General features: G+C 43.1%; 2 protein-coding genes across 2 annotated transcripts in view; one reads left to right on the top strand and one right to left on the bottom strand.

Moving 5' to 3' along the window:
- Positions 1-2016, bottom strand: part of WDR48 (WD repeat domain 48) — a 45765-nt gene extending 43749 nt beyond the window's left edge. Inside the window, exon 1 of the mRNA XM_074199108.1 lies at positions 1853-2016. Coding sequence (XP_074055209.1) covers positions 1853-1900 — 48 coding nt within the window. The 5' untranslated portion in view covers positions 1901-2016. The remainder of the gene's footprint in view (positions 1-1852) is intronic.
- Positions 2017-2887: 871 nt separating this feature from the next.
- The window catches only part of SCN11A (sodium voltage-gated channel alpha subunit 11), a 197404-nt gene continuing 173318 nt past the window's right edge, over positions 2888-26973 (top strand). Inside the window, exons 1-3 of the mRNA XM_074199107.1 lie at positions 2888-5441; positions 7518-7613; positions 8410-8502. The gene's annotated coding sequence lies outside the window, so the exon portion shown is untranslated. The remainder of the gene's footprint in view (positions 5442-7517; positions 7614-8409; positions 8503-26973) is intronic.

Below are 26973 nucleotides of genomic sequence, written 5' to 3'. Positions count from 1 at the left end.
AATATTTTCAAATGAAGTCAATCAGCAGCCTACATCCTTATGTATAGATTGGTGGGGCTTACCACTCTTCCACGTGGCAGCCCCCCATTATTTTGTACATATTTGCATAGACTTAGCTGTAAGGTCCTTAGCTTTGAGCCTTCGTGGGCTGTCAGCAAAGTTGGTGCTTAAGAAATACTCTGTCCAGTCCTTTTCAGGGACGATGAATTAATCCACTCAAAAGCCACTTTTAGTAAGAGGAGAAGGTATTGTTTTGAGTGAATTTTAGAAAACCAACTTTGTTACTGGGCCCTGGCAGATGGATCTGATTCCAACTGGTCAGAAATAGATTTTTTTAAAAGCCAGTCAGCCGAGGCATCTCCAGGACCCAGCAAGCCAGGGGCTATCAAAAAAGTAAAAAAAAAAACCCCAGGAATAGACTTTTAGCCAAGGAGCCAGTGCCCGAGCGGAAGCTTCTGGGTACAGCATCCACGGGGATGCCAACGTTCTCCGAGGGGCCCCCGAGCCCCGGCTGCCACCTCTGGGCCAGGTGCCTGTGTTCCGGGCCCGGGCACCCACAGCGGGCGCCATCGTGGCGGGGCTGCCGCGTGCCAAGGCGCATGTGGGCAGCCGTCTGGAGGTCCTGGGGACCCCCCTGGACCCCGACCCCGTCACAGCCGGCGCTAGCAGCGGGGGGGAGCTGGGCCCACGGGCGGAGCGGGGCCCACGGGGGAGCGGGGCCCACGGGGGGAGCGGGGCCCACGGGCACGGAGGGGCCCACGGGCACGGCGGGGCCCACGGGCGGAGCGGGGCCCACGGGCACGGCGGGGCCCACGGGCGCGGCGGGGCCCACGGGCGCGGCGGGGCCCACGGGCACGGAGGGGCCCACGGGGGGAGCGGGGCCCACGGGCACGGCGGGGCCCACGGGCGCGGCGGGGCCCACGGGGGGAGCGGGGCCCACCGGCGGGGCGGGGCCCACGGGCGCGGCGGGGCCCACGGGCACGGCGGGGCCCACGGGCACGGAGGGGGCCACGGGCGGAGCGGGGCCCACGGGGGGAGCGGGGCCCACGGGCGGAGCGGGGCCCACGGGCATGGTGGGGCCCACGGGCGCGGCGGGGCCCACGGGGGGAGTGGGGCCCACGGGCACGGAGGGGCCGGGGCCCACGGGGGAGCGGGGCCCACGGGCGGAGCGGGGCCCACGGGCACGGAGCGGGGCCACGGGCGGAGCGGGGCCCACGGGCGGAGCGGGGCCCACGGGCGCGGCGGGGGCCCACGGGGGGGAGCGGGGCCCACGGGCACGGCGGGGCCCACGGGGGAGCGGGGCCCACGGGCACGGCGGGGCCCACGGGGGGAGCGGGGCCCACGGGGGAGCGGGGCCCACGGGCACAGTGGGGCCCACGGGGGAGCGGGGCCCACGGGCGGAGCGGGGCCCACGGGCACGGCGGGGCCCACGGGCGGAGCGGGGCCGCCCCGGCACCCCGGGGCCTCTGGGCCACGCCGCCCGCAGCTCCGGGGGGGGGGGCCCGGGTCACGTGCTCTCCCGGGGGGGGCCGGGCCCCTCCGGGCGTCACGGGGCCCGTCACGGGCGACACCCGCCCCACGGGGCGGAGCGCGGGGCCGTGACCTCCGCGGCGCCCCCCCTCGTCCGCGGCCTCGGGGCCCAACGGGCGGCCCGGACCCCCCCAGGCCCCCCGGAGGCGCGTCGGGGCCGCCGGGCCCGGCCCGACCCGGTTCCGCTCCCGCCCCCCCCCCCCCCCCCCCCCCGCCGCGGCCTCGGCGCCCGGTCGGCGGGGCCCGAGCGGCGGGGCCCGAGGGCGGGCGGCCCCGGGGGCGCCCCCGCAGCGCCCCGCGCCCCGCCCCCCGCGCCCCTCACCTGCACTTTGCGCCGCCCCGCCGTGTTCTGCCTGTGATGCGCCGCCATCTTGCATGTTGACACTCCCGCGTCACTTCCGGAAGGGAGGCCGGATGTCCCGCCCCCGCCGCGGGGCCGGATCCCGGGCTCGGGCGGGGGGCGGGGGCGGCCGGGGCGCTCAGCCGGGGCCGGGGGCGGGGCCTGGGGGCGGGGCCGGGGGCGGGGCCGGGGCGCGCGGAGGCGCCGTGGGGGCGGGGCCCCGGGCGGGCGGGGGCGGCGCCGGGCCGAAGGGGGGCGGGGCGGGGGGCGGCAGCGAGGAGGAGGGGGGCGGCGGGCCCCAGGGGGGGCCGGCGGGGGAGGGGGCGCCGGGGGGTGGGGGTGGGGGGTGGGAGGCGGCGCGGGCGGCCGGGGGGCCGTGGGGTGCCCAGGGGGCCGTCGCAGGGGCAGGGGGGCGCGGGGAGCCCCCCGGAGCCCCCGGGCCGCGGCGGGAGGTGGGGGGCGGCGGCAGCGGGGCTGGGGGGCCCGGCGCGGCCCACGTGGGAGGGGCCTGGGTCACAATGGGGGCCCGGGGCCTGCGGGGCTCCGCGCCCCGCCCCCACGAGGCCTCCCTTGGGCGGGGCAGGGCCCCCCCCAGGTCATGGCCCTTTCGGGGAGAGCGCCCCAAAGCTACCCGGGCCCTCCCGGAGGCCCCTGCAGCGGGGAGGGGGTGCGGGGTGCCAGCGCGGGGCAGGTGCCCAGGCCCGGGGCGGCCCCTGCCACTCGCAGGCCAACGGGGCTTTGCTCTTTCTGACTCACTTGCCCCGAGCCCCGAGGAAGGCTAAGGGTCCCCGGGAAGGCTAAGGGCCCCCGGGAAGGCTAAGGGTCCCCGGGAAGGCTAAGGGTCCCCGGGAAGGCTAAGGGTCCCCCGAGGAAGGGCTAAGGGCCCCCGGGAAGGCTAAGGGCCCCCGGGAAGGCTAAGGGTCCCCCGGGAAGGCTAAGGGCCCCCGGGAAGGCTAAGGGTAAGGGCCCCCGGGAAGGCTAAGGGTCCCCCGAGGAGGGCTAAGGGTCCCCCGGGAAGGCTAAGGGTCCCCGGGAAGGCTAAGGGCCCCCGGGAAGGCTAAGGGTCCCCCGAGGAGGGCTAAGGGCCCCCGGGAAGGCTAAGGGTCCCCCGAGGAGGGCTAAGGGCCCCCGGGAAGGCTAAGGGGCCCCGGGAAGGCTAAGGGCCCCCGGGAAGGCTAAGGGCCCCCGGGAAGGCTAAGGGTCCCCGGGAAGGCTAAGGGTCCCCCGGGAAGGCTAAGGGCCCCCGGGAAGGCTAAGGGTCCCCCGAGGAGGGCTAAGGGCCCCCGGGAAGGCTAAGGGTCCCCCGAGGAGGGCTAAGGGCCCCCGGGAAGGCTAAGGGGCCCCGGGAAGGCTAAGGGCCCCCGGGAAGGCTAAGGGCCCCCGGGAAGGCTAAGGGTCCCCCGGGAAGGCTAAGGGCCCCCGGGAAGGCTAAGGGCCCCCAGGAAGGCTAAGGGGCCCCGGGAAGGCTAAGGGTCCCCCGAGGAGGGCTAAGGGCCCCCGGGAAGGCTAAGGGGCCCCGGGAAGGCTAAGGGTCCCCCGAGGAGGGCTAAGGGCCCCCGGGAAGGCTACGGTGCCCGCGGACAGAAGGGCTGCAGGGAAGGACAGCCCCCGGTGGGACCGTTGACACTAGCGGTTTTGTTTTCAGTCTTCCAGAGGAGCGCCATCTCAAAGGTGGCCCCATGACTTTCCTGACTAGGCCCAAGAGGCCCTTCTCATCTCCAGAATCAGATTGGCCCATTCTTTCAGTCAGACTGAGTGGGGGGGGAGCGCTTCAAAAGGCCAAGGGCTCCCACTGATCTGTAGCCACTGGACCCAAATGACTGGAGGAGAAAGTGAGTCTGGGGGCTCGGCCCTGTCCTTCATTCCAAGGCCCTTTGGTGGCACCTCCCTGATGTCCGGTTCCTCTTTCAGAACGAAGGATGACAAATGTTCCAGTTAGGGTGTAGGGGATACGGAACCAGCCCTCAGATCACCGTCTTTATTTGGTCTAAATGAGAACCTAGGAGAAGCTGCTAGGTCGTGCAATGGATAGAGCGCTGGGGTGGGGTCAGGAAGACCCGAGTTCAGAATGTTTGTCCTTCATTTTCCAAGAAGGCTGCAATATCAGGGAGGTGACGCCATGACAAGCACAGGAATTGGATTTGAGTGAGGGGGGCTGTGCCTCATTTTCTCCTCCGGGGCCTCTGGGTCCAGTGGCCAGAGATGGATCAGGAAGACTGGAGATGGCCTGGAGGCAAGGCCACCAGCATTAAGTGACTTCCCCAGCTAGTAAGTGATAAGTGTCTGAGGCTGGATTCAAATTCCCATCCTCCTGACTCCTAGGCCTGTGCTCTATCCACTGCACCACCTAGCTGTCTGACTCCCAAGACCCAAGCTCAAATGTGACCTCAGACCCCTATTAGGTGTATGTACCTGGGCAAGACCCTTATTAATGTTTGCCTCAGTTATCTCATCTGTAAAATGAGCTGGAGAAGGAAAAAAATCACTCCAGCATCTTTGTCAAGAGAACCCCAATGGGGTCATAAAGAGTCAACTGTAACTGAAAAGTGACTGAATAATAACAGCAGTAACCTAGTAGAATGTTAGCTGGGGGTGATGTGGGGACTTGACACACAGTAGGCATTTAATACATATTTGTAAATTAGCCAAGAGGATGAGAATGTCTCTGAAGTCTCTTCTCAGCTTTAGCTCTGTGACCCCAAGGATAATTAACCTGGGTTGAGCCATTTCCCAGAGATGGACAGTAGCTGTCTCTGTGGGCAGCCACCTTGTACTCTGTCTTCTTTTAGGAAGTGACCATCTATTTGCCAAGGAATCTTTTCTTCCTCTTTGAAATCAACTGACTTGACTAGGAATTGCAAATGGAACAAAAGTTTTGAATTTCTGTTGATGAAGGAACCTTAGGCCTTTGAATCCTTCTTGCACTTGCTAATAAGGGTAACCCTCTCCCCGACCTACTGGAAAACTGCCAGTAAAGAGAAATTTCTCCTTATATTTGTGTGTGTGTATGTGTGTGTATGTATGTATATACATATATATGTATATAAAATATATAAAACTAAAACTCCAAGGGGTTAAATTTATAAGCTATAAGGATGTAGGGTGTTATATAGATATGTAAGGATGTGAGGGTTCAACCAATGGAATATGTCCTTCTTTGCTCTGAACATTATACTTTTTTTTAAACCAGTCTAGTATATATCAATTTGTTTTCCTTTTTTCAGTCTAATATAGATGGAAGTCACGGTCACTTGTGTGTGATAGCATTTATTTTTCATGGTATCACTTTTTCTTCAGTTGCTTCCTCAATAGTAGGATGACCATGGGAAGCTGAGATTGACTTAAGGTGGATCCATTTATTTTGACTGCTGCTTCCCTGCAAGAAGCCTTCAAGGTAACTACTGCTCAAGATGACTACATGGAGCAAAGAGCAATTGGATGATGCTGAAACCAGTGGAAAGAGCCCTTGGAGACACAATTCCTACCTAAGGTTTCCCCAGGCCAAACTGAGATAACCTGCTGCTCAACAGAGAGGCCAGGAAGACCAGGAGAGGACCCCAGCAATTCTGGAGTATGGGCACATTTCTCTCTCTTGCGTCCCTGTTGGCATCCTGTAATCTCTGTAGGATGAGTTGTCTCCACTGCTCTCTCCACCTGCTGGGTAGTGGCAGATAGGATTAAAGCCCTTTAGTATATAGCTGATGCCCTGTGTGTCCAGTCAAGCAAAGGCAAAAAGCTAGCTGATTTGATCTGCTGAGATATGTCTTTGAGCCATTTTCTCTTGTGCATTTGAGGGCCCTGCCCCAAGATTACTATATAACTTGGACTTAGAAAATTTCTTGGGTGTGGGAATCCCTCAGTTTATGTCCCTAAAAGCCATTTCTAGAAGTCCACCCATCTAAACTCCATAGAAGTTTGGTTGAAACTGGATTAAAGTAACTCCCCATTGCTCCTACAATGCACTTATACCTCCACCCCCCCCCCAACATATTGACCTTAGGTAGGGTGACAAGAAACCTGTAAGGCCCTCAGCCTTTCCTTTCATGTTCCTGCCTTTATTATGCATACCTACCAGTAACAAAATTCCTGACCTGTGCTGCTGCCAAAACCTTGCTTGTCTCCCAACAAAATTCAGGAGGTTCTGTATGTAGTCTGTAGTCTGTAGGAAAAGATCACTTTGAAAAGAATAGGATAACTGAGCACTAGATTGGCAATAGTTACTGTGAAGAAGACCATGAGCTCAGTGTTTAGGGTGTGATGGGGGCCACCCAAAAGGCTGATGGGTTCTTTTCACTAATTTACTAAGAAGCATCATGGGAGCAAGATGGAGAGTCTGGCCATGTTCTTCCCTAGTCTGAATGTAGTAAGGGGTGGAATGTCAAACCAGGATAGACTAGCTATTTTTCAATCATTTGAAGGACTGTCATGTGCCAAAGAGATCTGATTTAACTTCCATTAAAGTTAAAGAGCAGTGCCAGGAACAATAGCAGAGAGGCACCTTTTGGCTCAATATAATTTAAATTTCCTAAAAGAATGGCCTCTGTGGGAGGGAATCCACCAGATATTTCCTAATCACCTGTGGTGGTATAAAAAAAACCATAAAGTAATCTCTCTGTTCATGGCATTTATATTCTAAAGGTAAAGAGAAGTATGTATGTAGGTGTGTGTATGTATATATATATATATATATATATATATATATATATATAATGATATATATAAAATGATTTATATATATATATTTATACACACACACACATATAATGATCTTTGTTGTTTGTTCTTCATTCTCAAAGAAGGCCATGACATCAGGGAGGTGATACTGTGATTTGTTCATGATTTGAATTTAAGTGGGGGGGGGGGACTGCCCTAAGTCCCCAGCCTCACTTTCTCCTGTGGAACCATCTGGGTCCAGTGGCCAGATAGGAATTAGGACAACTGGAGATGGCCCTGGAGACAGTCAGGATTAAGTGACTTGCTCAAAGTCACATAGCTAATAAATGTCTGTGGCTGGATTTGAACATAGGTTCTCTTGACTTTAGGCTGCTGCTCTACCCACTGTACCATCTAGTTGCCCCTATAGATAACTTCCTGTAATTAAGCAAGTGAAATTATAATCTACAGTTCATAGCTCTGGGGCCTAATATGCAGAATTTATAATCTCTGTCCTTAAGAAATATCTAATTATTACTAATTGGACTAGAGTAGGGGTCTAAATGAATCATTTCTCACAACACACAAACATATAGAATAAATACAAAGAGATTAAATAGAAGATATGTAAGCACAGGGTAGGGCAACTAGGTGGCATAGTGGGGGAGAGTGCCAGTTTTAGAATCGGGAAGACTTTTTCCTGAGTTCAAATCCAGTCTTAGACACTGAATTTGTGACCTTGGGCAAGTCATTTAACCCCATTTGTCTCAGTTTTCTCATCTATAAAATGAACTGGAGAAGGAAATGACAAAATACTTCACAAAGAGTCAGGTAAAATTGAAAAAAGGCTGAGCAATAAAGTAACAGTAGTTTGAGAGAGCAGACACAAGCAGAGGGATCAGGAAAAGTTTCATGGAGTTGGTACTTTGTTTTGTCATAGGTTAATAGACTCTCCAGGATGTCACAAAGAGTGTATTCCTTCCTGTTCTGACAGGTTGAACCATATATCAATGACCTTGCATCCTGTGGGCTGCATATTTGGGATTTAAGAATGTATCTTCCTCTATCAAAACCAACGGAACAATTTCAGGTAGGACCAGCCACCTTTGGAAAATATGGCAAAAAAGTAGGTTGCTAGACAACCTGGTCTGTAGTGCCATAACACCACCACAGTAAAGTGTTTTGTGGTGAAACACAAACCAGAAATTGAAGACTCCCCAGAAAGTTTATCTTAAGCAATGGCAATGGAGGGAGACAACCATTATGAACCCATTAAATGGAATTGTCTTGAAGTCGGGTTAAGGAGTACAGTGTACAACTGAACTAGGAAGGAGAGATGCTACAGGTAGAATGGGTTAAATTCCAGTACAGAGGCTCAAGAGAAAATATGAGAAATAAGATCAAAAATCTTGGAGCAAAAAAGTTGTCATTAGAGCAAAGAAAAAGATTTCACGTAAGAGAGCCTTCTAGCTCAATTAAACCACAGAATCTCAGAATTGAAGAGGACCTCCAGCCATAACTGAACAAGAACCTTCACCATAACACACCTGAAAAAAATGAACCTCCAGAGAGGGAGGCTGCTATAGCAGCTATAATCTCCTCCCTCTCCTCCATTAAAAGGCTGATTATGTGTTAGGGATTATGTGTTAAAAATGTTTTTATGTGTTAAAAATGTCTTTTATTGGGGCGGCTAGGTGGCTCAGTGGATAGAGTACCGGCCCTGGAGTCAGGAGGACCTGAATTCAAATCCAGATTCAGACACTTAATAATTACCTAGCTGTGGGCAAGTCACTTAACCCCATTGCCTTGCCAAAAAAAGAAAAACAACCCTAAAAAAAATCTTTTATTTCCACATCACTCAGTATTCCTCTTTCTCCTCCTCCCAGAGTTTTGCTGATCAGCAAAGCTGATCGATACATTGAAGATCTGAAAATCTGTGCAAAGTGTTTCATTCATTGACCTTCCATGTCTGCAGAAGGGTAGGATATCAGTGTCTTTTTTCTAGTCATGCTTGTTCTTGGTAATTTTGCAATATTCACATTTGATTTTTTTTTCTGGTGGTTCTTTGCATTTACATTGTTGTAGTCATTGTATATATTGTTTTCTTGGCTCTGTATCTAAACTAGTTCATGGAGATGTTTCTCTGTATTCATCAACTTTTGTTTTTGTTTTTTCTTATAGCTCAGTAATATTCCATTAAATTTGTGTACTAAATTTAAGTAGCCTTTACATTCCCAATCAATGGGCATCTACTTTGTTTTCAATTCTTTCATATCACAAAAGTGCTGCTAAATATATTTTAATACATATGGTGACTTTATTTTTTTTATCAGTGAATACTTTGAGATAAAACCCTAGTAGTGGTGTCTGAGTCAAAGGCTATAGACATTTTCATTTTATTCGCCTAATTCTAATTATTTTCAAATTGTACTGATTCACAGCTCCATCAACAGCACACTAGTATGCCATCTTACCACAGCCCCTCCAATATTGACTATTCCCACTTTTTGTCATCTTTGTACATTTGCTGGATGTGAGATAGAACCTCGGAGTTGCTTGCTTGTATTTATCTTACTATTAATGATTATGAACATTCATATGGTTGTTAATTTGCAATTCTTTTGAGAACTACTTGCTTATCTTTCTTGACCATTTAACTTTTGGGGAATAACTTTTTCCAACCCCCAATCCTGGTGAAACACACCTTTCCTGCAGAACTTCTAAGTTATCTTGGACTGGGAAAATGTATCACTCAGTCTTTCTGTGGGTTATGCCCCACTAAATTTTGGCTAGAGCCATCCTTTGTTTTTTGGGGGGTTTGGGGGGGTCAGAGTTCTCTGGAGTTCACTGCCATCTTGGCTCCACCCCCCTGGGAATAACTTTTGATTATATATCGCATATAACAAATACACACACACACACACACACACACACACACACACACACACACATATATATATATACATTTTTGTGTATCTATATATATGTATTAATTGTTTACATATCTTGGCTATCAAACTGTTATCAGAAAAAATTTGAAATAAAAAATTTTCCCATTCACTGCTTCCCTTCTTATGCTGGGTACATTAATTTTGTGCAGAGGTGTGTTTTTTTTTTGGTTAAGATTTCATTTTTTAGCCATTATAAAAATATTTGATCTGTTTCTCTTCTAATTTTTTATGACCTAATTTCTTCCAGTTTTCCTGTTTTCTTAGCAATTTTTATTAAATAAATTATTTCCTAGGCAATTTATGTTTTCCAGTTTATCAAATTTTGTATCTTCTGGTTTCATTGTTTCTAGTTCTCTCCTGTCCAGTCTGTTTCAGTGTCCCACTGCCCACTTTTAGGACAATGCCAGATGGTTTTGGTGACGGCTTCTTTATGACATGATGTGAGGTCTAGATGTGCTCTTCCTCTTTATCTTTGTATTCCAACATATTCCTGGCCCATGCTAGTTATTGTCCACAGTCACGTAGTCACTCACCTAGTCTTGGGTGGGTACTTTGTTGAGCTAGAGACCCAGAGCCCAGGGCTCTTCAGTGCATGCCCCAGGCTACCCTAGTCCACATGGCTCTAGCTGAAGGAAAGGGAGATGGCCCAGCTGCCATCCCTCCTTGTAACGAACTGGCATAATCCTTTTCTCTTCCCTGGAATTCTTTTGATGCAGGTCAGTACTTCTCCCGCCTCTGTCAGCAATGCCATTCAAGTGCATCTTCTGAAGGCCGACCCTAACTGCCTTGTATGTGCATTTTCTATTCATGCCTGGCCTCTGTTGCCGGGGCACCAAATCTACTGTGTTTAGACTTCACTGCCTGACTGCACCCCCAGGTCAACCATCAGTCTGCCTAAATACCCCTTGGTAGCAGCTGGCCCTTGGGCAGTGCAGCTGGGCCTGTGTCCATCTTTGGGGATCCAGCTGCCTAGTTTGTGGTCTTTGGAGCAGCTGGTCCTCCTCCATTCAGATGCCTTGATATTATTGCCTCTCTGATGTTATAAGATGGCTTGAATCTCAGGGCCTTCTCTGAGGTCTGGCAGTTCTTTTCATTTTCCAGGTTCAGCACTTTCCTTAACTTGTTTAACTTAGCATAGCATGAAGTGAACACATATCGCATTTCCCAAGAAAGGGGATCTCTTTCTACTTTGGTGTACTCCAATTTTTAGAAAGTTTGCTGAACCCAAAGAGTGAGACAGAGACCAAAACTTGATAAGTTTGGAGATCTCTAATTTCCTGGAGACTGCCTGGGGATGAAGAGTACCCAAATCAGACATTCCTGAGTATTCAGAGGGTGGAGTTTTTATAGTGTTTTTTTTGGGGGGGGGGTCCTGAAAGCAAGCAGGAGACAGAAGCAAAGACAGAAGTTATATATATTTTCTTGTCATGCTATTACAAACATAGGTAAATATAGGGTTAAGTATAGGTTGGGGGCTGGACAGAGTGGGAAAGGGTCAGGGTCTTTGTGTTATGTCTGAACATGTTTCCTGAGATGGAGGGAGTCACATATTCACAGGCTTCCCACAGGTTTGAGGGAGTGAAATTTACTCTCTTATGGTTCCAGCCACATCTGGGGAAGGGGAGGCAGTCATGGGAGGAAGCTGGAATTTTACAGATACAGCAAGATAGATAATTAGGGTGGTTTGTGAATCTTAGACATAAATATGATGTATCTGTGACTCCCAGAGTTAAGCATGTGGGTCCTGTCAGATTATTTTCAGACCCAAAGATACCTAGCCAAAGTTATATTTCTGAGGAGTTTCTCATGGCCCAGAAAGGTGTCAAGGACCCCTTATATACAGGGATTACACAAATATTTATATTGCACTTCATTCCCTACTTTTTTTTCAAAATAACTCAAACCCTTGAGTTATCATCTTCATAACCTGGGTAAGCATGAACTACAAGCATCTTTACAAAGGATCCAGTTATCATCATTACATCTCAATCCATCTATCTCTTTAAGTTGTACATTTCAGCTAAATCAGACATAAGACTCTCCTTAGATAGGGTATAAACATACCACCCAATAGTCTCCCTCCTTTTCTTTCAATGGAGAACACCTGCACCCTGCCTCTCCTCCTTTTCATAAGGAGAAGAGTATAAGTAGGGGTGTCACACTTACAGAATCAAGGGAAGGTTACAAAAGCAGATCCCTTGACTATACAATGTATACATAGGTGAGAAATGGTAGAGATGAACTGGTCCAGTGTGTCTCCTCTTCTCTCTTCTCTTCTCTCCTGGAGACCTCTGATGTCCTTCTGCATCTTTTGAATCTGTTCCAAAAAGTCCTCTTCAGCTCAGGTGACTAGTTGAGACTTTGTCTTCTGGTAAAGAAACTGCTTAACATTTTACTCAGATCAAAACACATGTTTTCATCACAAGACAATGAGATTTTGGAACTTATTTTACTTATTGATAAGTCATCTAATTAGGGTTACATAGTTTTTAATTCCCCAATCATTTTCCAAAGCCCCTCACATATTCAATACCATTGGAAAGGATATCTTGCAGTTAAGATATAATGTAAACATTAAATTCTTAACCTGCATGAAACATAACATGCTAACATTTCATTCTCTTAAAGTGACATAAAACAACAGGTTTTCTTGAAGTTAACCTTATAAGTAAATATCTTTTACACACAAACCTCTTCTGAATTTTTACTTCATAAGCTTATTTTATCTCTTCTTCCAAATACACTTCTATTTTCAAAGAAAATAAGGTCCTCTATCAATGTTAGTTTTATACAATAATTTCAAAAGCTCAATGTACACTTATTATCCATGACAGGGTTACAGTTATATGTATAATTTCCTCTTCTTAACAGATAATTAATAGGCTCCGTTGATCTTATATATCAATATTCCCTTTCATAAACATGAGGTGAAAAGCAAAGCCTTTCACAAATTTTCTGGGCCAAAATAACCTTGAGAACTATATAACCCATTGGCAAGGTATTCTCTAGTTTTTTTCTCATAACAAAATCTTTACAAATGTGATAGATGAAACTTCAATTCATTCATAATTTATTACAAAACAATTTTTCAAATCTCAAAAAGTATAGCTTAAATTGTTCTTATATAAAGTTTACTAATTGCACACAGCATATTTCAATTACATGTATGTTTCCTTTACTCCCTAAAAACTTTAAAATACAAAGAATTCTTAAGACCAATTGTTGCTAAAAATCACTTCTTATAAACTACAATATTTTCTTTATACTTCTCTTAAATTCCAAAAGTCATATTCATATTATCCTTAAATCATTTTCTTTTCAAAAGCTTAAAAAATGTGCAAATTCTTCTTATCTTTATCAATGTAATTCTAACTTCTCAAAGCTCTTACTTATAAAAGCTTTCTATCCTCACTGACCAACATTTCTTCATATTAGAACATTCTATGTTCTAGGAATTGGAGATTCCTTGCAATTTGAGATATCAAAGTAATATGTACTAATTCTTTACCTTTACTGTTTATCATTACTCACTCCATATTTTTCCCAAAGACATAAACTACATCCCAATCAGTGTAAAATATTACCTCCCCCTTGTTTAATTATTCTAAATCTGGATTGAGCCCATAACTCACAAGTCTGGCCTGACTCTCATGACCCTTGGAGGGGCCATAAAACATCAGAATCAAAACCCAAACACTTTTTTTTACAAGCCCCTTAATTCAATTTACATGTATCTTTAGATTAGCACATTATAGGATCAAAAATAACATAATAGAATGAACCTACCAATTGCTTTCATATCAAACTTTTCACTTTATGGAGTTTATTACTTTTCCAATTAATTCATTGCCAAACATTGCAAAAAATACCAATTTAATGCAATTTTTAAATCACCCTCAACCTCATATAAACATGTATCTCCCTATAGACTTATAGTTCTATACTTTCTTCTTTTCTTACAATGATTTGTAAACCATTTCCCAAAGTTCCCAAAATTCATCTTTGGTGTACAAAGTCAACCCTACTCAAACCTTCTGTCTTCATGCATTTACCAATTTCCATACTTAATAAATGGTTCACAAAAAAAACCCCAATTGTCTCTATGTCTGGATTTTCTTTCCAGTACTTTCAGAACCTCTTACTCAGACTATACAACTCACATTTTCCTCAATATACTGTTCCACCCTTCCTTTTCATTACCTCTTCTTGACTATTCTAAACTAGAATCACATAGCTTATACAGCTATATGATATGATTCCAGATATGATTCCACTTTTCACAATAAATTTTCCATTCCAAGGTTTTAATATTTAACACTTCTTGATTATAGTTACTAAAACCCTAGAGAAGACAGTCATTCAAAAATCCCTTAGCCTAATTAGATTATTCCCTGCCCCCCTTCTTCAAATAGAGTAAACAGTTCTAGATCCTTTCTGGGGGGCGGGGTTGATCTTCTAGTCTTAAATCCTTACACATCCCATAATTTTCTGTAAGAACTAACATTATCAGAATATATTTTGATAAACTCCTGAAGCTCTAATGATTTCATATCATTCTGGAAAAAGATTAACTGTTTAGTTTCCCCTATATGGGCATATCTTGGTAGCCATGTTATATACTTTAGGATTAACCTGAATCTCTTGTCTTTCTGAAATTTATTTTCCCTATTTTCAAATTAAAATAGCATTTCTTTCTATGATTTCTTTGTTTAACATATTTGGTAATATTCACTCTTTCCTGTTTCTTTAATTTCAAAATAAGATCCCTTTTAATACTTTACTAATTCTTCCTAAGTAACACTCTCTCCTGAAAGGGGGTGGGAAAACACTCTGGCAGCACAGAATCAAGGAGAACGGGGAAGAGAAGGGAACATAAACAGGGAATGGGGGGGGGGGCCTTCTCATATTAGTAAAATAACAGGGTGAGTAGTTTGGCCTCAGTCAATTTAGCACCAAAATCCATTCCTTTTTAAAAATAAAAATAAAGAATCCCTCTTGCAAGTGCTCAAAAGACAATTCAAGGGTGAGGAGGGAAGGATTATATTACTCATTGTAACACAGGCAGAAAGCAGGCTCAAGGGGAGAGTCAGTGAGGGCATTAGATGCCTAAAAATATAGGTGCCCGAAATAACAAAGAGCAGCAATTTAAATGAGGCAAGCCAAGGAAATTTTTAGGGAAACTTCTCCCCATTTAACAAATCAATAGAAGAACCCAAACACACAAATAAATAGACAATCTGAACACATAAAAACAGATGAGGCACAAGCACAGATCATACAAATGCAACAGAATTTTCCAAACTGACAATTTCAAAACATATCAACAGGCCAGTGGCAAATTCCTGATGTATCAGGAATGCCGTGAGGGGTGATTTCAGCATCGCATCTAACAATCTCTCCCTCCCAAAGTCTGATCAAATGTGTTCCTTGCTATTGCAAGGAGCACCCAAAAGAGGGGACCTGGACATCATGTCTGATACGGAATTCTCCTGCAACCAAACGTCTGGACCCAGAACCAGAATGACCTTCCCTCCGGAGGTGTAACAGTATCTCCACTTAGGCTGAATGGGGGATTATAGTTGAGGAGAGGCTCATACTAAGACTATGTCCACCTAGTCCTGGGTCTCTGGAACATCACAGGGACCGGCTCCCCAGGAAAGGGAGAGACAGTCTGTTCGAACCTAAACTCGAGGCTCCTGTGGTCTCCTGTGGTGACACAAAACACCAAGATCTCATTGGGGCCTCCAAATGCTAAACCCAAAGAGCGAGACGGAGACCAAAACTGGATAAGTCTGTATATCTTTAATTTCCTGGAGACTGCCTGGGGCTGAAGAGTATCCAAATCAGACAGTCCCTGAGTGTTCAGGGTATAGGGTTTTTAATAGTGTTGTTGCGAGGTACTGAGAGCAAGCAGGATAAGAAGCAAAGACAGATATATTGTCATACTACTACAAACATATGTAAATATAGGGTTCAGTATAGATAGGGGGCTGGACAGAGTGGCAAAGGGTCAGGGTCTTTGTGTTATGTCTGAACATGTTTTCTTGAGATGAGGGAGTCACGTATTCCAGGGCTTCCCACAGATTTGAGGGTGAAATTTACTCTCTAATGGTTCCAGCTGCGTCTGGGGAGGGGAGGCAGTCCTGGGAGGAAGCAGGAATTTTACAGATACAGCAAGATGATTAGGTTAACAAGGGTGCTTTGTGAATCTTAGACACATTTATGGTATATCTCTGACCCCCAGAGTAAAGCATTTGGGTCCTGTAAGATTATTTTCAGACCCAAAGGTGCCTAGCCAAAGTTATATTTCTGAGGAGTTTCTTGGGGCCCAGAAAGGTGTCAAGGACCCCTTCTATACAGGGATTACACAAATATTGATATCATACTTCAGTTTTTCCTTTCATCAAATCTCTATTTTCCCCCTTTGGTTTTTTCCCCCTACTGTTCCATATTCTGCTCTGTAGGGTCCAAACAGAAGAGGATTCCTCTTCTTTCATGAGAGGGTCCTGAAAAGACAACTATCACATTCCCCCTGAGACTGTTCTAGGCCAGATTTCAAATCTCTCCTTGATACTTTTTAGCAAATAATTCCCCATCCTATTCTTTGCCATGGATTCTTTCCAGCTGACCTTTCCTAAAATGTGGTACCCAGAACTGAACCCAAACTTGGATGAGATGTGACCAGGGCAGAAGTCAACAGGACCACTAAGACTTTCTTATTCCTGAACTCGCTATTTCTCAAAATGTAAGAGAAAATTAGAACCAGAAAATTGTTGAAAGACTTCATTGATCACCTCCTAAAAGAGATTCAAAAATGTAAACTTCCAGGAACATTATAGTCAAATTCCAGAATGACCAAAACTTGTTTTTAATATGCTATTTTCTTCACCATTTTTTTGGATCACCTTGACTAAGCTGCTGAATTCATTTTCATATTTTTCCTGTATCTCTCTCATTTCTTTTCACAATTTTTCTCCTACCTCCCTTACTTGCTTTTCAAAATCTTCTTTGAGCTCTGTCATAGCCTGAGTCCAACTTTTATATTTCTTAGTGTCTGCGGATGCAGAAGCTTGGACTTTCTCATCTTCGAAATGTGTATATTTTGGTCCTCTATGGGTCCAAAGTAATTGTCTATGGTCAGGTTACTTTTTTTTTTCTGTTTACTAATTTCCTCAGCCCATGCCTGGTTTGGGGGTGCTTCCTGAACTTTTGAGTATTATTGGGACACCCCCACAAGAACCTCAGTTCCTTCAAGGTCTTATGTAAGGCTCTGACTATTCTCCTGGTCTGTGCTTTGGTCTGTGAATAACTACAGCTCACCTCTCTGCCCCGGGGCTGTGAGGAAGGTCCCTGCTCTATGGGGGCCCCAGACTGTGACCAGGGTCTGAATATGGTTAAAGCCCCAGAGTCCTGTCCCAGGGTCAGAGGACAGACCTCGACAGTTTCCCTCTACCTTCTGTGGGCTGAGTGCTCAGGGCAAAGCTGCCAGGCAGCTCCCTGCTGGGTGGCTCCACAGGCCCGTTTCTGTTTCCTGGGATCTGAGTGCCTTGGCTGCACTGAGGAGGGCCCCCCAGCCTGGGCTTTGTGCTCTTCTGGCAGAGGTTTCCCTGCTGATCTTCTAAGTTGTGCTTGGTGCTCCCTGGGGTGCAGGTCAGGAAACTGCTTCTGCTGTGGGGAGCTGCGGCTCCCAGGGACCCAGGTGCCCTGGGGCTGTTCCTGGAAGGCTGAAGCTCCTTCTCTCTGACACTCTGTGCCCCCCGCTCCAACCCCATAGAACAGCCTTCCCACTATTTCCCAGGTTACCTTGGTCTGGAGAATTGCCTCCCTGGATCTTTCTGTGTGGGTTCTGTCTCTTGAAAATTTAATTAGAGTCATAATTTTAAGGTTTTTGAAATATTTTGGAGAGAGCTCTCTTAAGAAAGATTGTTCTCCTGACGCCATCTTGGCTCTGCCCAACATAATTCTTTCTTTGACAACTTGTCCTTATAAGTTTTTTTTTTTAAGACTGGGTAGGGTTATTTTTACAGGAGTCTGCTTCTGTGAAGACAAGATCTTTACAATATCCTCAGGCAGGGTACAGTTTTACAATATTTCTTCAGACAGTTCAGAGATCACTTTCCCAAGATCCTGAGAATTCTTCATCCAGCAATTTCTTCATCCCTCTCATAACCAAGAATCATAAATGAAAATATTCCTTCAGGAGAAAAATTATTATTCAATAAAATAGAGGACTTTTAAACTTTTCCTAATGAAAAGAATAGAGCTGAACACAAAAATGATTTTCAAATACAAGGCTCAAGAGAAGCATAAGAAGGTAAAAAGGAAAGAGACAACATAAGGAATTCAATAAGGCAAACCATTTGCATCTCTACATGGAATTCTATTTAAAATTCTTAAGAATTGAATCCATATTAGTACAATTAGAAGGAGAGGGTGTGAATTCAAGGAGATATCCAAAAAATAAAGGAGTGAGAAAGCATCACCCTGGAAGCAGAAGGAAGGGAGAGACAGAATGGGGTAAACTCATATGAAGAGGTGTAAAAGGTGTATCACTGAGGAGGGGTAGATGAGGTAGAAGTGGGCAATTTTGTAAAACATTTCCATTTTTTACAAGAAGACTCAAATTTAAAAAAATGAAAGTAAAAACTAGCATAGTTCAGTATGCTTTCAATCAATATCAGTTCTTTCTCTGGAGTTGTATAGTATGCTTCATCATTAGTCCTTTGAGATTGTCTTGAATTATTATATTGCTGAGAATAAGCCATTTCTGGTTTTTCATTGAACAATATTATTGTTACTGTGTACAACTTTCTAGTGGTTGTGTTCACTTCACTATGCAGATGTTCATGTAAGTCTTTCCAGCCTTTTCAGAAATCATCCTGTTGGTCATTTCTTTTAGCATAGTAATATTCCATTATGATCACATACTACAGCTTGCTTAGCCATTTCTCAATTGATGGGTACCCCTTTGATTGCCAATTCTTAGCCACCACAAAAAGAGTTGCTATACATATTTTTATACAAATAGGCCCTTTTCCCTTTTTTTCCTGGATGTTTTTGGGATATAGACCTAGCAGTGGGAATAAGGATATGCACAATTTTAGAGCTCTTCAGCATAGTTTCAAATTGCTCTCCAGAGTAGTTGGATGATTTCACAGCTCCATCAATAGTGCATAGTCCCAGTCTTCCCACATCTCCTCCAATTTTCAATATTTTCCTTTTTTTTTGGTCAGGCTAGCCACACTGATAGGTGTGAGATGGTACTTCAGAGTTATTTTAATTTAATTTTCTCTGATCAAATAGTGACTTAGAGCATTTTTTCATGTGGCTATAGCTTTGCTTTCTTTGTCTAAAAACTAACTGTTCATATCCTTTGATTATTTATCAATTGGGGAAATTATTTGTATTTTTACAAATTTGATTCAATTCTTTATCTTTGAGAAATGAGGAAAAGGAAGAAAATTAAATGCATTCTTTTAGATCATAATGCAAAAATTATATTCAATAAAGGGCAGTGGAAACATTAAAAATAATTAGAAATAGTCTAATTCTAAAGAAATCATAGAAACAATTTCATTAAAAAGAATGACAAAAATGAGACCATACCAAAATTGATGGGATGCAGTAAAAATAGAAAATTTATCTCTCTAAACTCTTATATCACTATTATAGAGAAAGAGCTGATGCATGAAGTGGGCATGCGACTAAAATAACAACTAGAAATAGAACAAAAGAAAAATTCTCAATTAAGCACCCAAATTGGAAATCCTGAAAACCAAAGTGAGATTAAAATATTAAAATAAAAAAATGAGGGGGCAGCTAGGTGGCATAGTGGATAAAACACTGGCCCTGGAGTCAGGAGTACCTGGGTTCAAATCCGGTTTCAGACACTTAATAATTACCTAGTTGTGTGGCCTTGGGCAAGCCACTTAACCCTGTTTGCCTTGCAAAAGAAAAACCCTAAAAAAATAAAAAAAATTTAAAAATGAGTTGATAAGCCTAGGAGATGATTTTATAAAAAAAACAATTAAGATAGATAAATCGTTGGTTAACTTGATCAAAGAAAAAAGAGAAGCAAACAAACTGCCAGTATCAAAAATGAAAAGAATGAATGAATTCATCAACAATGATGAGGAAATTAAAGCAATTATTAGAAAATATTTTGTTCAATTAAGTGCTAATAAATTTAACAATCTTAAACAATTGAATCTTTACAATAAAATAAATTTCCCAGATTAACAGGAGAGGAAATAGAATATTTAAATAGCCCCTTCTTGGAAAAAAAGGAAATTGAGGAAACCATCAATGAACTTCTTAAAAAAAATTCCCAGGGCTGGATAGGTTCACAAGTGAGTTTTGCCAATTTGAAGATCATTTAATTCTAATACTATATAAACTATTTGAAAAAATAAATCAGGAAGTCCTTTTATGAAACAAATATGATCTTATACCTAAACCAGGAAGAACTAAAATAAAGAAAACTATAGACCAAATTTCCCTAAGGAATACCGATGCAAAAATTAAAAAATATTAGCAAGGAGATTACAGTAACATATCACAAGATTATATGCTCTCACCAGCTACGATTTGTACCAGAAATTCAGGGCTGGTTCAATATTAGGAAAACTATTAGCATAATTGACGTTATCTATTAAAAAAACCAAATCATTATCTTAAAGCAATGTAGAAAAAATTGAGAAAATAGAGTACCATTTCTATTTTTTCTTTTTGCAAGGCAATGGGGTTAAGTAACTTGCCCAAGGTCACACAGCTAGGTAATTATTAAGTGTCTGAGCCTGAATTTGAACTCAGGTCCTCCTGACTCCAGGGTCAGTGCTCTATCATTCCTATTTTTTTTTTAAATATTTAGTATTTTGTTTTCCCCCAATTGCATGTAAAAACAATTTTTAATGTTCTCTCCTTTCCTCTCTCCTCATCCCATCTCATTGAGAAAGCAAGTAATTTGATATAGATTATAAATGTAGCCATAATAGTCTGTTGTGGAGGAAAACATAGATTCCCCCCACCCATAAAAAAGAAACCTCAATTTGAATTCTGAAAACCATCAGCTCTTTCTCTGGGAATGAGAAGTATTCTTCATCATAAGCCCTTCAGAATTGTCTTGGGTTTTTGTATTTCTGAGAAAATCTAAGTCATTCCCAGCTGAACCTCTTTTGCCTTCTGACATATCATATTCCAAACCCTTCTTGAATGTTGAAGCTGCTAAATCTTATGTTATCCTGTGACTCCACAATACTTGTTTTTTTTCCTGGTTGTTTTCAATATTTTCTCCTTGACCCAAGAGCTCTGGAATTGGTTGTAATATTACTGGGAGTTTTCATTTTGGAATCTCTTGCAGGAGATGATTGGTGGATTCTTTTAATTTCTATTTTACTCTCTGGTTCTAGAATATCAGGATAGTTTTTCTCAATAATTTCTTGATGCTGTCTAGGCTCTTTTTTAAATTATGGCATCAAGGAGTCCAATAATTTTCAATTATCTTTCCTGGATCTATTTTCCAGTTCAGATGTTTTTCCAGTGAGATATAACACAATCCCTATCCCTATCCTCATATTTCTCTAAAGTAAGATAGATTTCTATACCTTATTAACCGTGCATGTTATTTCTTCTCTGAGCCATTTCTGATGACTATGAAGGCTCACTCATTTTCCCTCACCTTCCCCCTTTCACTCCATTGCAAAAACTTTTTCTTGACTCATTTATATAAAATATTTTAGTCCATTCTTCCTCTCCTTTCCCTTTCTACTGGTACTTTCCTTTATTACCCATTGACTCCCTCTTTATACCATATTATACCATTATATTCAACTCCCTCCTATGCCTTGTCTATACATGCTCCTTCTAACTACTCTTATAAATGGGAAGGTTCATAGGAGTTATCAGTATCTCCTTCCTATGTAGGAATATACAAAATTCAACATCATTAAGTTCCTCTATCATCCTTCTTGTCTGCCCTCTCTATATTGCACTGTAATCCTGACTGTAGTGCCATGATATTTGAATTGTTTCTTTCTGGCTGCTTGTAGTATTTTCTCTTTGATTTGGAAGTTTTGGAATTTGGCTATATTCCTGGGGGTTATTCTTTTTGGATCTCTTTCAGGAGGTGTTCAGTGGATTTCCTCCAATTTCTATTTTTACCCTCTGCTTCTAGGATCTCAGGGCATTTTTCTTGAAAGGTGAAGCCTAGACACTTTTCCTGATCATGACTTTCAGGTAGCTCAATGATTTTTTTTTTTAAGGATTTTGCAAGGCAATTGAGGTTAAGTGGCTTGCCCAAGGCCACACAGCTAAGTAATTATTAAATGTCTGAGGTCAGATTTGAACTCAGGTACTCCTGACTCCAGGGCTGGTGCTCTATCCACTGCGCCACCTAGCTGCCCCTAGCTCAGTGATTTTTAAATTATCTCTTCTGAATCTGTTTTCTAGTTTTTCCAATGAGATATTTTACATTTTCTTCTAATTTTTCATTCTTTTGGTATTGCTGTATTATTTCTTTATTTCCTGCAAAGTTATCAGTTTCCTTTAGTTCTATTCTATATTTGACAGAGTTATTTTCTTCAGAGAGCTTTTTTATATCCTTTTCCAACTGGCTAATTCTTCCAACTTGCTAATTCTTCTCATTTGTCTTTTGGGTTGCTTTTTCTAATTGGACCAAACTGGGTTTTTAACATGTTATTTTCTTCAGAATTTTTTTTATTTCCTTCATCAAGCTGCTGACTTGGTTTTTCGTGATTTATCTTAATCGCTCTCATTTTTCTTCCCAATTTTTCCCTCTACCTCCCTTACTTGCTTTTCAAAGTCTTTTCTGAGCTTGTTCATAGCCTGAGCCCATTTCCTACTTTTCTTGGAGGCTTTGGGTATAGAAGCTTTGACTTTGTCATTTTCTGAGTGTGTGTTTTGGTCCTTCATGGGACCAAAGTTAATTTTCTGTGGTTAGGTTCTTCTTTTTTCTGTTGATTGCTCATTTTCTAAGCCTATGACTAATTTACCACACTTCCAAGGCTTTGGGGTTTTTTTGGGGGACATTCCACAGGGATCCTAATTCCTCCAAGGTCTTATGAGAGACTCTGACTACTCTCTGGCCTGTGTTCATGTCTATGGATGACCATAGGCCCTCCCCTCTGCCCTGGAGCTATGAGGAGGGTCCCTGCTCCACTCTGGTAGTAGGGACCCCAGATTATGACCTGGATCTGAGTTTGGGCAAACAGCAGGGAGAGCAGAAAGACCTCTTCAGTCTCCCCTGAACTCCTTACCATCTGTGGGCTGAGAGCTTTGGGGGTGCTGGGTGACTCCATTGATTTCTGCCACAGGTTCCCATCACAGGGTTGCTCTGAGGTCAGTGCTGGCTGGGGCTCAGCACTCAATCTGGTATGGCAGAGTTCTCTCACCTCCCCTTCAAGCCATTCCTGGTGATCCCTGAACCCAGAGGTCTGGAAACTGCCCCTCTGCCAGGGACTCAGGTGCTCCACAGGATTGTCCTGGAAGGCTGAACTGTTTTTTTCTGGTCTGGCTGCACTGTGACTCTTTCCAACCTCTGAGGGTCCTGTTGAAACAGACTTTTTCCTGTGGATTTTCTAAGTTGTCTTGGACTGAAAATTGTATCACTCAGGCTTTCTGTGGATTCTTCCCCTCTACATTTTGGCTAGAATCATAATTTGACAGTTTTTGGAGTTTTTTAGGGACAAGTTTCTGGGAATACCTACCCTTAAGGTGCCAACGTGGCTTAGTACCCCCCCCAATTTTTCCCTTAAAAGATAAAAAAAATCAACTAAATTTTCTTAAATATGTTTTTACCCTTTTAGTTATTTACAACCCAGCAACAAAACATTTCCAAGTTACTTTCTGTTTTGTTTAGCAAGGAATAAGGTGTTTCTTTTAAAATTTAAAATGCAAATTAAAAATGTTTTTGTTTCCTTTATAATTTGCAAACCAATGCTAAATTTCCCACATCTTACCTTTCAAATCAACAGAACATTTTTTATGTAAAATAATCCTTATTTTGTAACTTTTTATATACACAATTAAACCTAAATATCTCTCCCATTCTTTTGAGTTTGAAAATAGCAGCTAGCCTGTGCTTTCTGTTTAAGATTTACAAAGTTGAAGGATCCAGGAGAAATGCCTCCAATGTGAATGGATAAGTTAGATAGATAGATAGATAGCTGAGAGCTGAGAGAGGGAAAAATGACAGCTGTGCAGAAGTTTAAGAAATGGATGGACCATTTTTACACAAGCTAGGAATTGGAAAAACAATAGCCTCTATGGATTAATACAATCCATGGTACCAAAATTACATATTCTAAGAGAGAATTTCCAATTTCCCCTCCCATTTTACAGCTGAAAAAAATCATAGAAGCAAAATGTCAAGTTGCTAGACATCATTTCTCTGGCAGATGAGGAAAAATGATAGAGACATCACAAAAACAAAGCAGGTAGAGAAATGCCAGTCCCATTTAAAAAGACAATATTTAAAAAAAATTTATTTATTTATTTTGAATTTTACAATTCCCCCATCTCACTTCCCTCCCCCACCCCACAGAAGGCAGTCTGTTAAAGACTTAATATTTAACACTTGATATTGACTTATATAACCTTTGTTAAAATTGCTAAATCAGAACACTGAAATATAAAAGGCAACTGGAAACAGCCAATCAAAACAGAGAATGAGAAAGCAGGAAGGATGAAACTTCCCAGTCCAGAACTTAAAGTTAAGAACAGAACTTTTTTCTCTTTCAAAAACAACACATTTTTAGAAAATTTGCTCTGTGGTGCCGAGTAGTGTATTTTGGAGAAGAAAAAAATCCACTTTCCCCTATTTCCTTGCTGTGGAAAAGAGAGAAGGGGAAAGGGAGGCAGGGAAATGCTGACCTAGCAGGGGAGGGGAGTGAAAAGAGGGAGCAAAAATTGGTGGATTAGGACACAGTGATGTGACACAAGCAGACCAAACAGAGGCAGCTGAGAGTTTGAGTCTGCTTTTAGCACAAAGAATGTAAATTTATTTTTTTAATTTTAATTTATTTTTATTTTTTTAAGAAAGATTTTATTTTGAGTTTTATAATTCCCCCCCAGTCTTACTTCCCTGCCTCCACCCCCCCCCCACAGAAGGCATTCTGTTAGTCTTTACATTGGTTCCATGTTATACAATGATTTCAGTTGAATGTGATGACAGAGAAATCATATTCTTAAGGAAGAAAAATAAAGTATGAGATAGTAAAATTACATAATAATATAACTTTTTTTTTTTCTAATTTGACGATAATAGACTTTGGTCTTTGTTCAAAGTCCACAATTCTTTCTCAGGATACAGATGGTATTCTCCATTGCAGATGAGCAAGTCCATCATGATTGATCATCACCCCTATGTAGAATGTCAATTTAAAGACACCTTCAGACACATAACCAGAGTCAGAGCACCTCGAAACAAATTCTCTCACCAGAGGTGCCAGACCCCAGGAAAACCCATTCTCATATTAGAGGGTCCCAAAGCCACAACATACAACACAAAGATATATGACATAAGACAGGGGTCTCTTCTCAGTGACATTTACTGAGAGAGAGAGAGAGAGAGAGAGAGAGAGAGAGAGAGAGAGAGCAAGTGTACTGAAACCAGATCTATAAATTGCTATCCCTAGATCTAGGAACAAGTCAGCACTTAACCTGGCTGAAAACTGACAATTATCATCAAAAGGTGAGAAATCCTGAAACCAAAGGTAAAATCTGGAGTAATTGATTTGGAAAAGTGGTAGCCTCTCCTTATTTCAAGGTCAGCTTTGACTAAGCTCCAAAGCTATCCTAGCTTTTTTTTTGGATTCTTAAATCTAGTGATGTTAAAAGGTAATCCACCCCATTTCCAAGTCAAAATTGTCTGGTCTCACATATGTTAACTAAAACACTAGTTTGGAATAGAGCTGGGATTTGAAATGTTATATCTTTCTTTACAAAGAGCCCAACTTGGTGGAGACTGAGGACTTCTCCTTCCTCAAAATTCCCATCCATATCTGAGTATGATGGGCATAAAAAATTGTGAACCTTAAAATACAGGGTTAAAGTAAAATGACAGAAAATGTTAGACATTTTAAGTTTTATTTTCTAAGATCTTACCTCTAAACTATAGGTGGAGGCTATTAAGGTAATGACCATCCCAAACTGGAAAAGAGGGAAAATATTTATGCAAAAATAGAGACTAGGGAAATTACTATCCTCTTCTGTGACCTGACAATGAAGAATGCACAATGTGAAGCTGCTTATATGACTCCTAAAGACTATCATCCTTGCACAGTATTGTCTGATAAACTATTATCTCTTCCTGTCAGGACAAGTCTTCCAACATCCTGCTCATTGTTTTCCTGAGTTTGTATTTAACATGGGGGAGATACCCAGGATCCTAATTTCTTACTTAGTGGCAAGGTGATTGATATGAAGACTGAGTACTCTCTGTTAGAAAAGTCAACCTTTTTTTTTTTTTAAATCAGGAATATAGTTTTGAGAAACTTATTATTCTTTGCTATCTCTAATGGAGATAAGCTAGAGACCTTCCTAATGAGATCAGGGATGAAGCAAGGATGCCCCATATGATCACTATTATTCTATATTGTATTAGAAATGTGAGCTTTTGGCGCAGCTAGGTGGTGCAGTGGATGGAGAACTGGCCTTGGAGTCAGGAGTACCTGAGTTGAAGTCTGGCCTCAGACACTTAATAATTACCCAGCTGTGTGGCCTTGGGCAAGCCGCTTAACCCCATTGCCTTGCAAAAGCTAAAAAAAAAAAAAAAAAAAAAAAAAAAAAAAAAAAAAAAAAAGAAGAAGAAAAAGAAAAAGAAAAGAAAGGAAATGTGAGCTTTAGCAATAAGAGAAGAAAAAGAATTTGAAAGAATTAGAATATGCAATAAGGCAACACAACTATCTTTGCAGATAATATGATGGCATACATAAAGAATCCTAGCAAATCAGCTAAAAAACTTAAAAAATAGCAACATTTGCCAAGTTGCAGGGTATAAAATAAATTCATATAAACCATCAGTGTTTCTATCTAGTACCAACAGAGCCCAGCAGCAAGAGGTAGAAAGAAATTCCATCAAAAATTTCTGTAGAAAATACTCTGGAGCCTCCCTGCCAAGGCAAGCCCAAGAATTATATGAATACAATTACAAAATACTTTTCACACAAAGACAGATCTAAATAATTGGAATAATATCAATTGCTCATATGTGGGCTAAGCCAATATAACACAAATGACAATTCTAACTAAATTTACTTAGTACCATGCCAAAATATGAAAAAATTATTTTATAGAGGTAGAAAAATAACAAAATATCCAGAAATTCAAGGGAATTAATAAAAAAATGCAAAGGAAGGTGGTCTAGCTGTAGCAGATCTCAAACTATATTATAAAACTGTAATCATCAAATCTATCTGCTACTGGTTAGGAAATAGAGCAGTAGATCACTGGAATAGATGAGGTATGCAGCTTACAGTAGTA

This window comes from Macrotis lagotis, chromosome 8 (genome assembly GCF_037893015.1).
Source record: "Macrotis lagotis isolate mMagLag1 chromosome 8, bilby.v1.9.chrom.fasta, whole genome shotgun sequence".
Lineage (NCBI taxonomy): Eukaryota > Metazoa > Chordata > Mammalia > Peramelemorphia > Peramelidae > Macrotis > Macrotis lagotis.
This window is presented reverse-complemented; position numbering and strand designations above follow the sequence as displayed.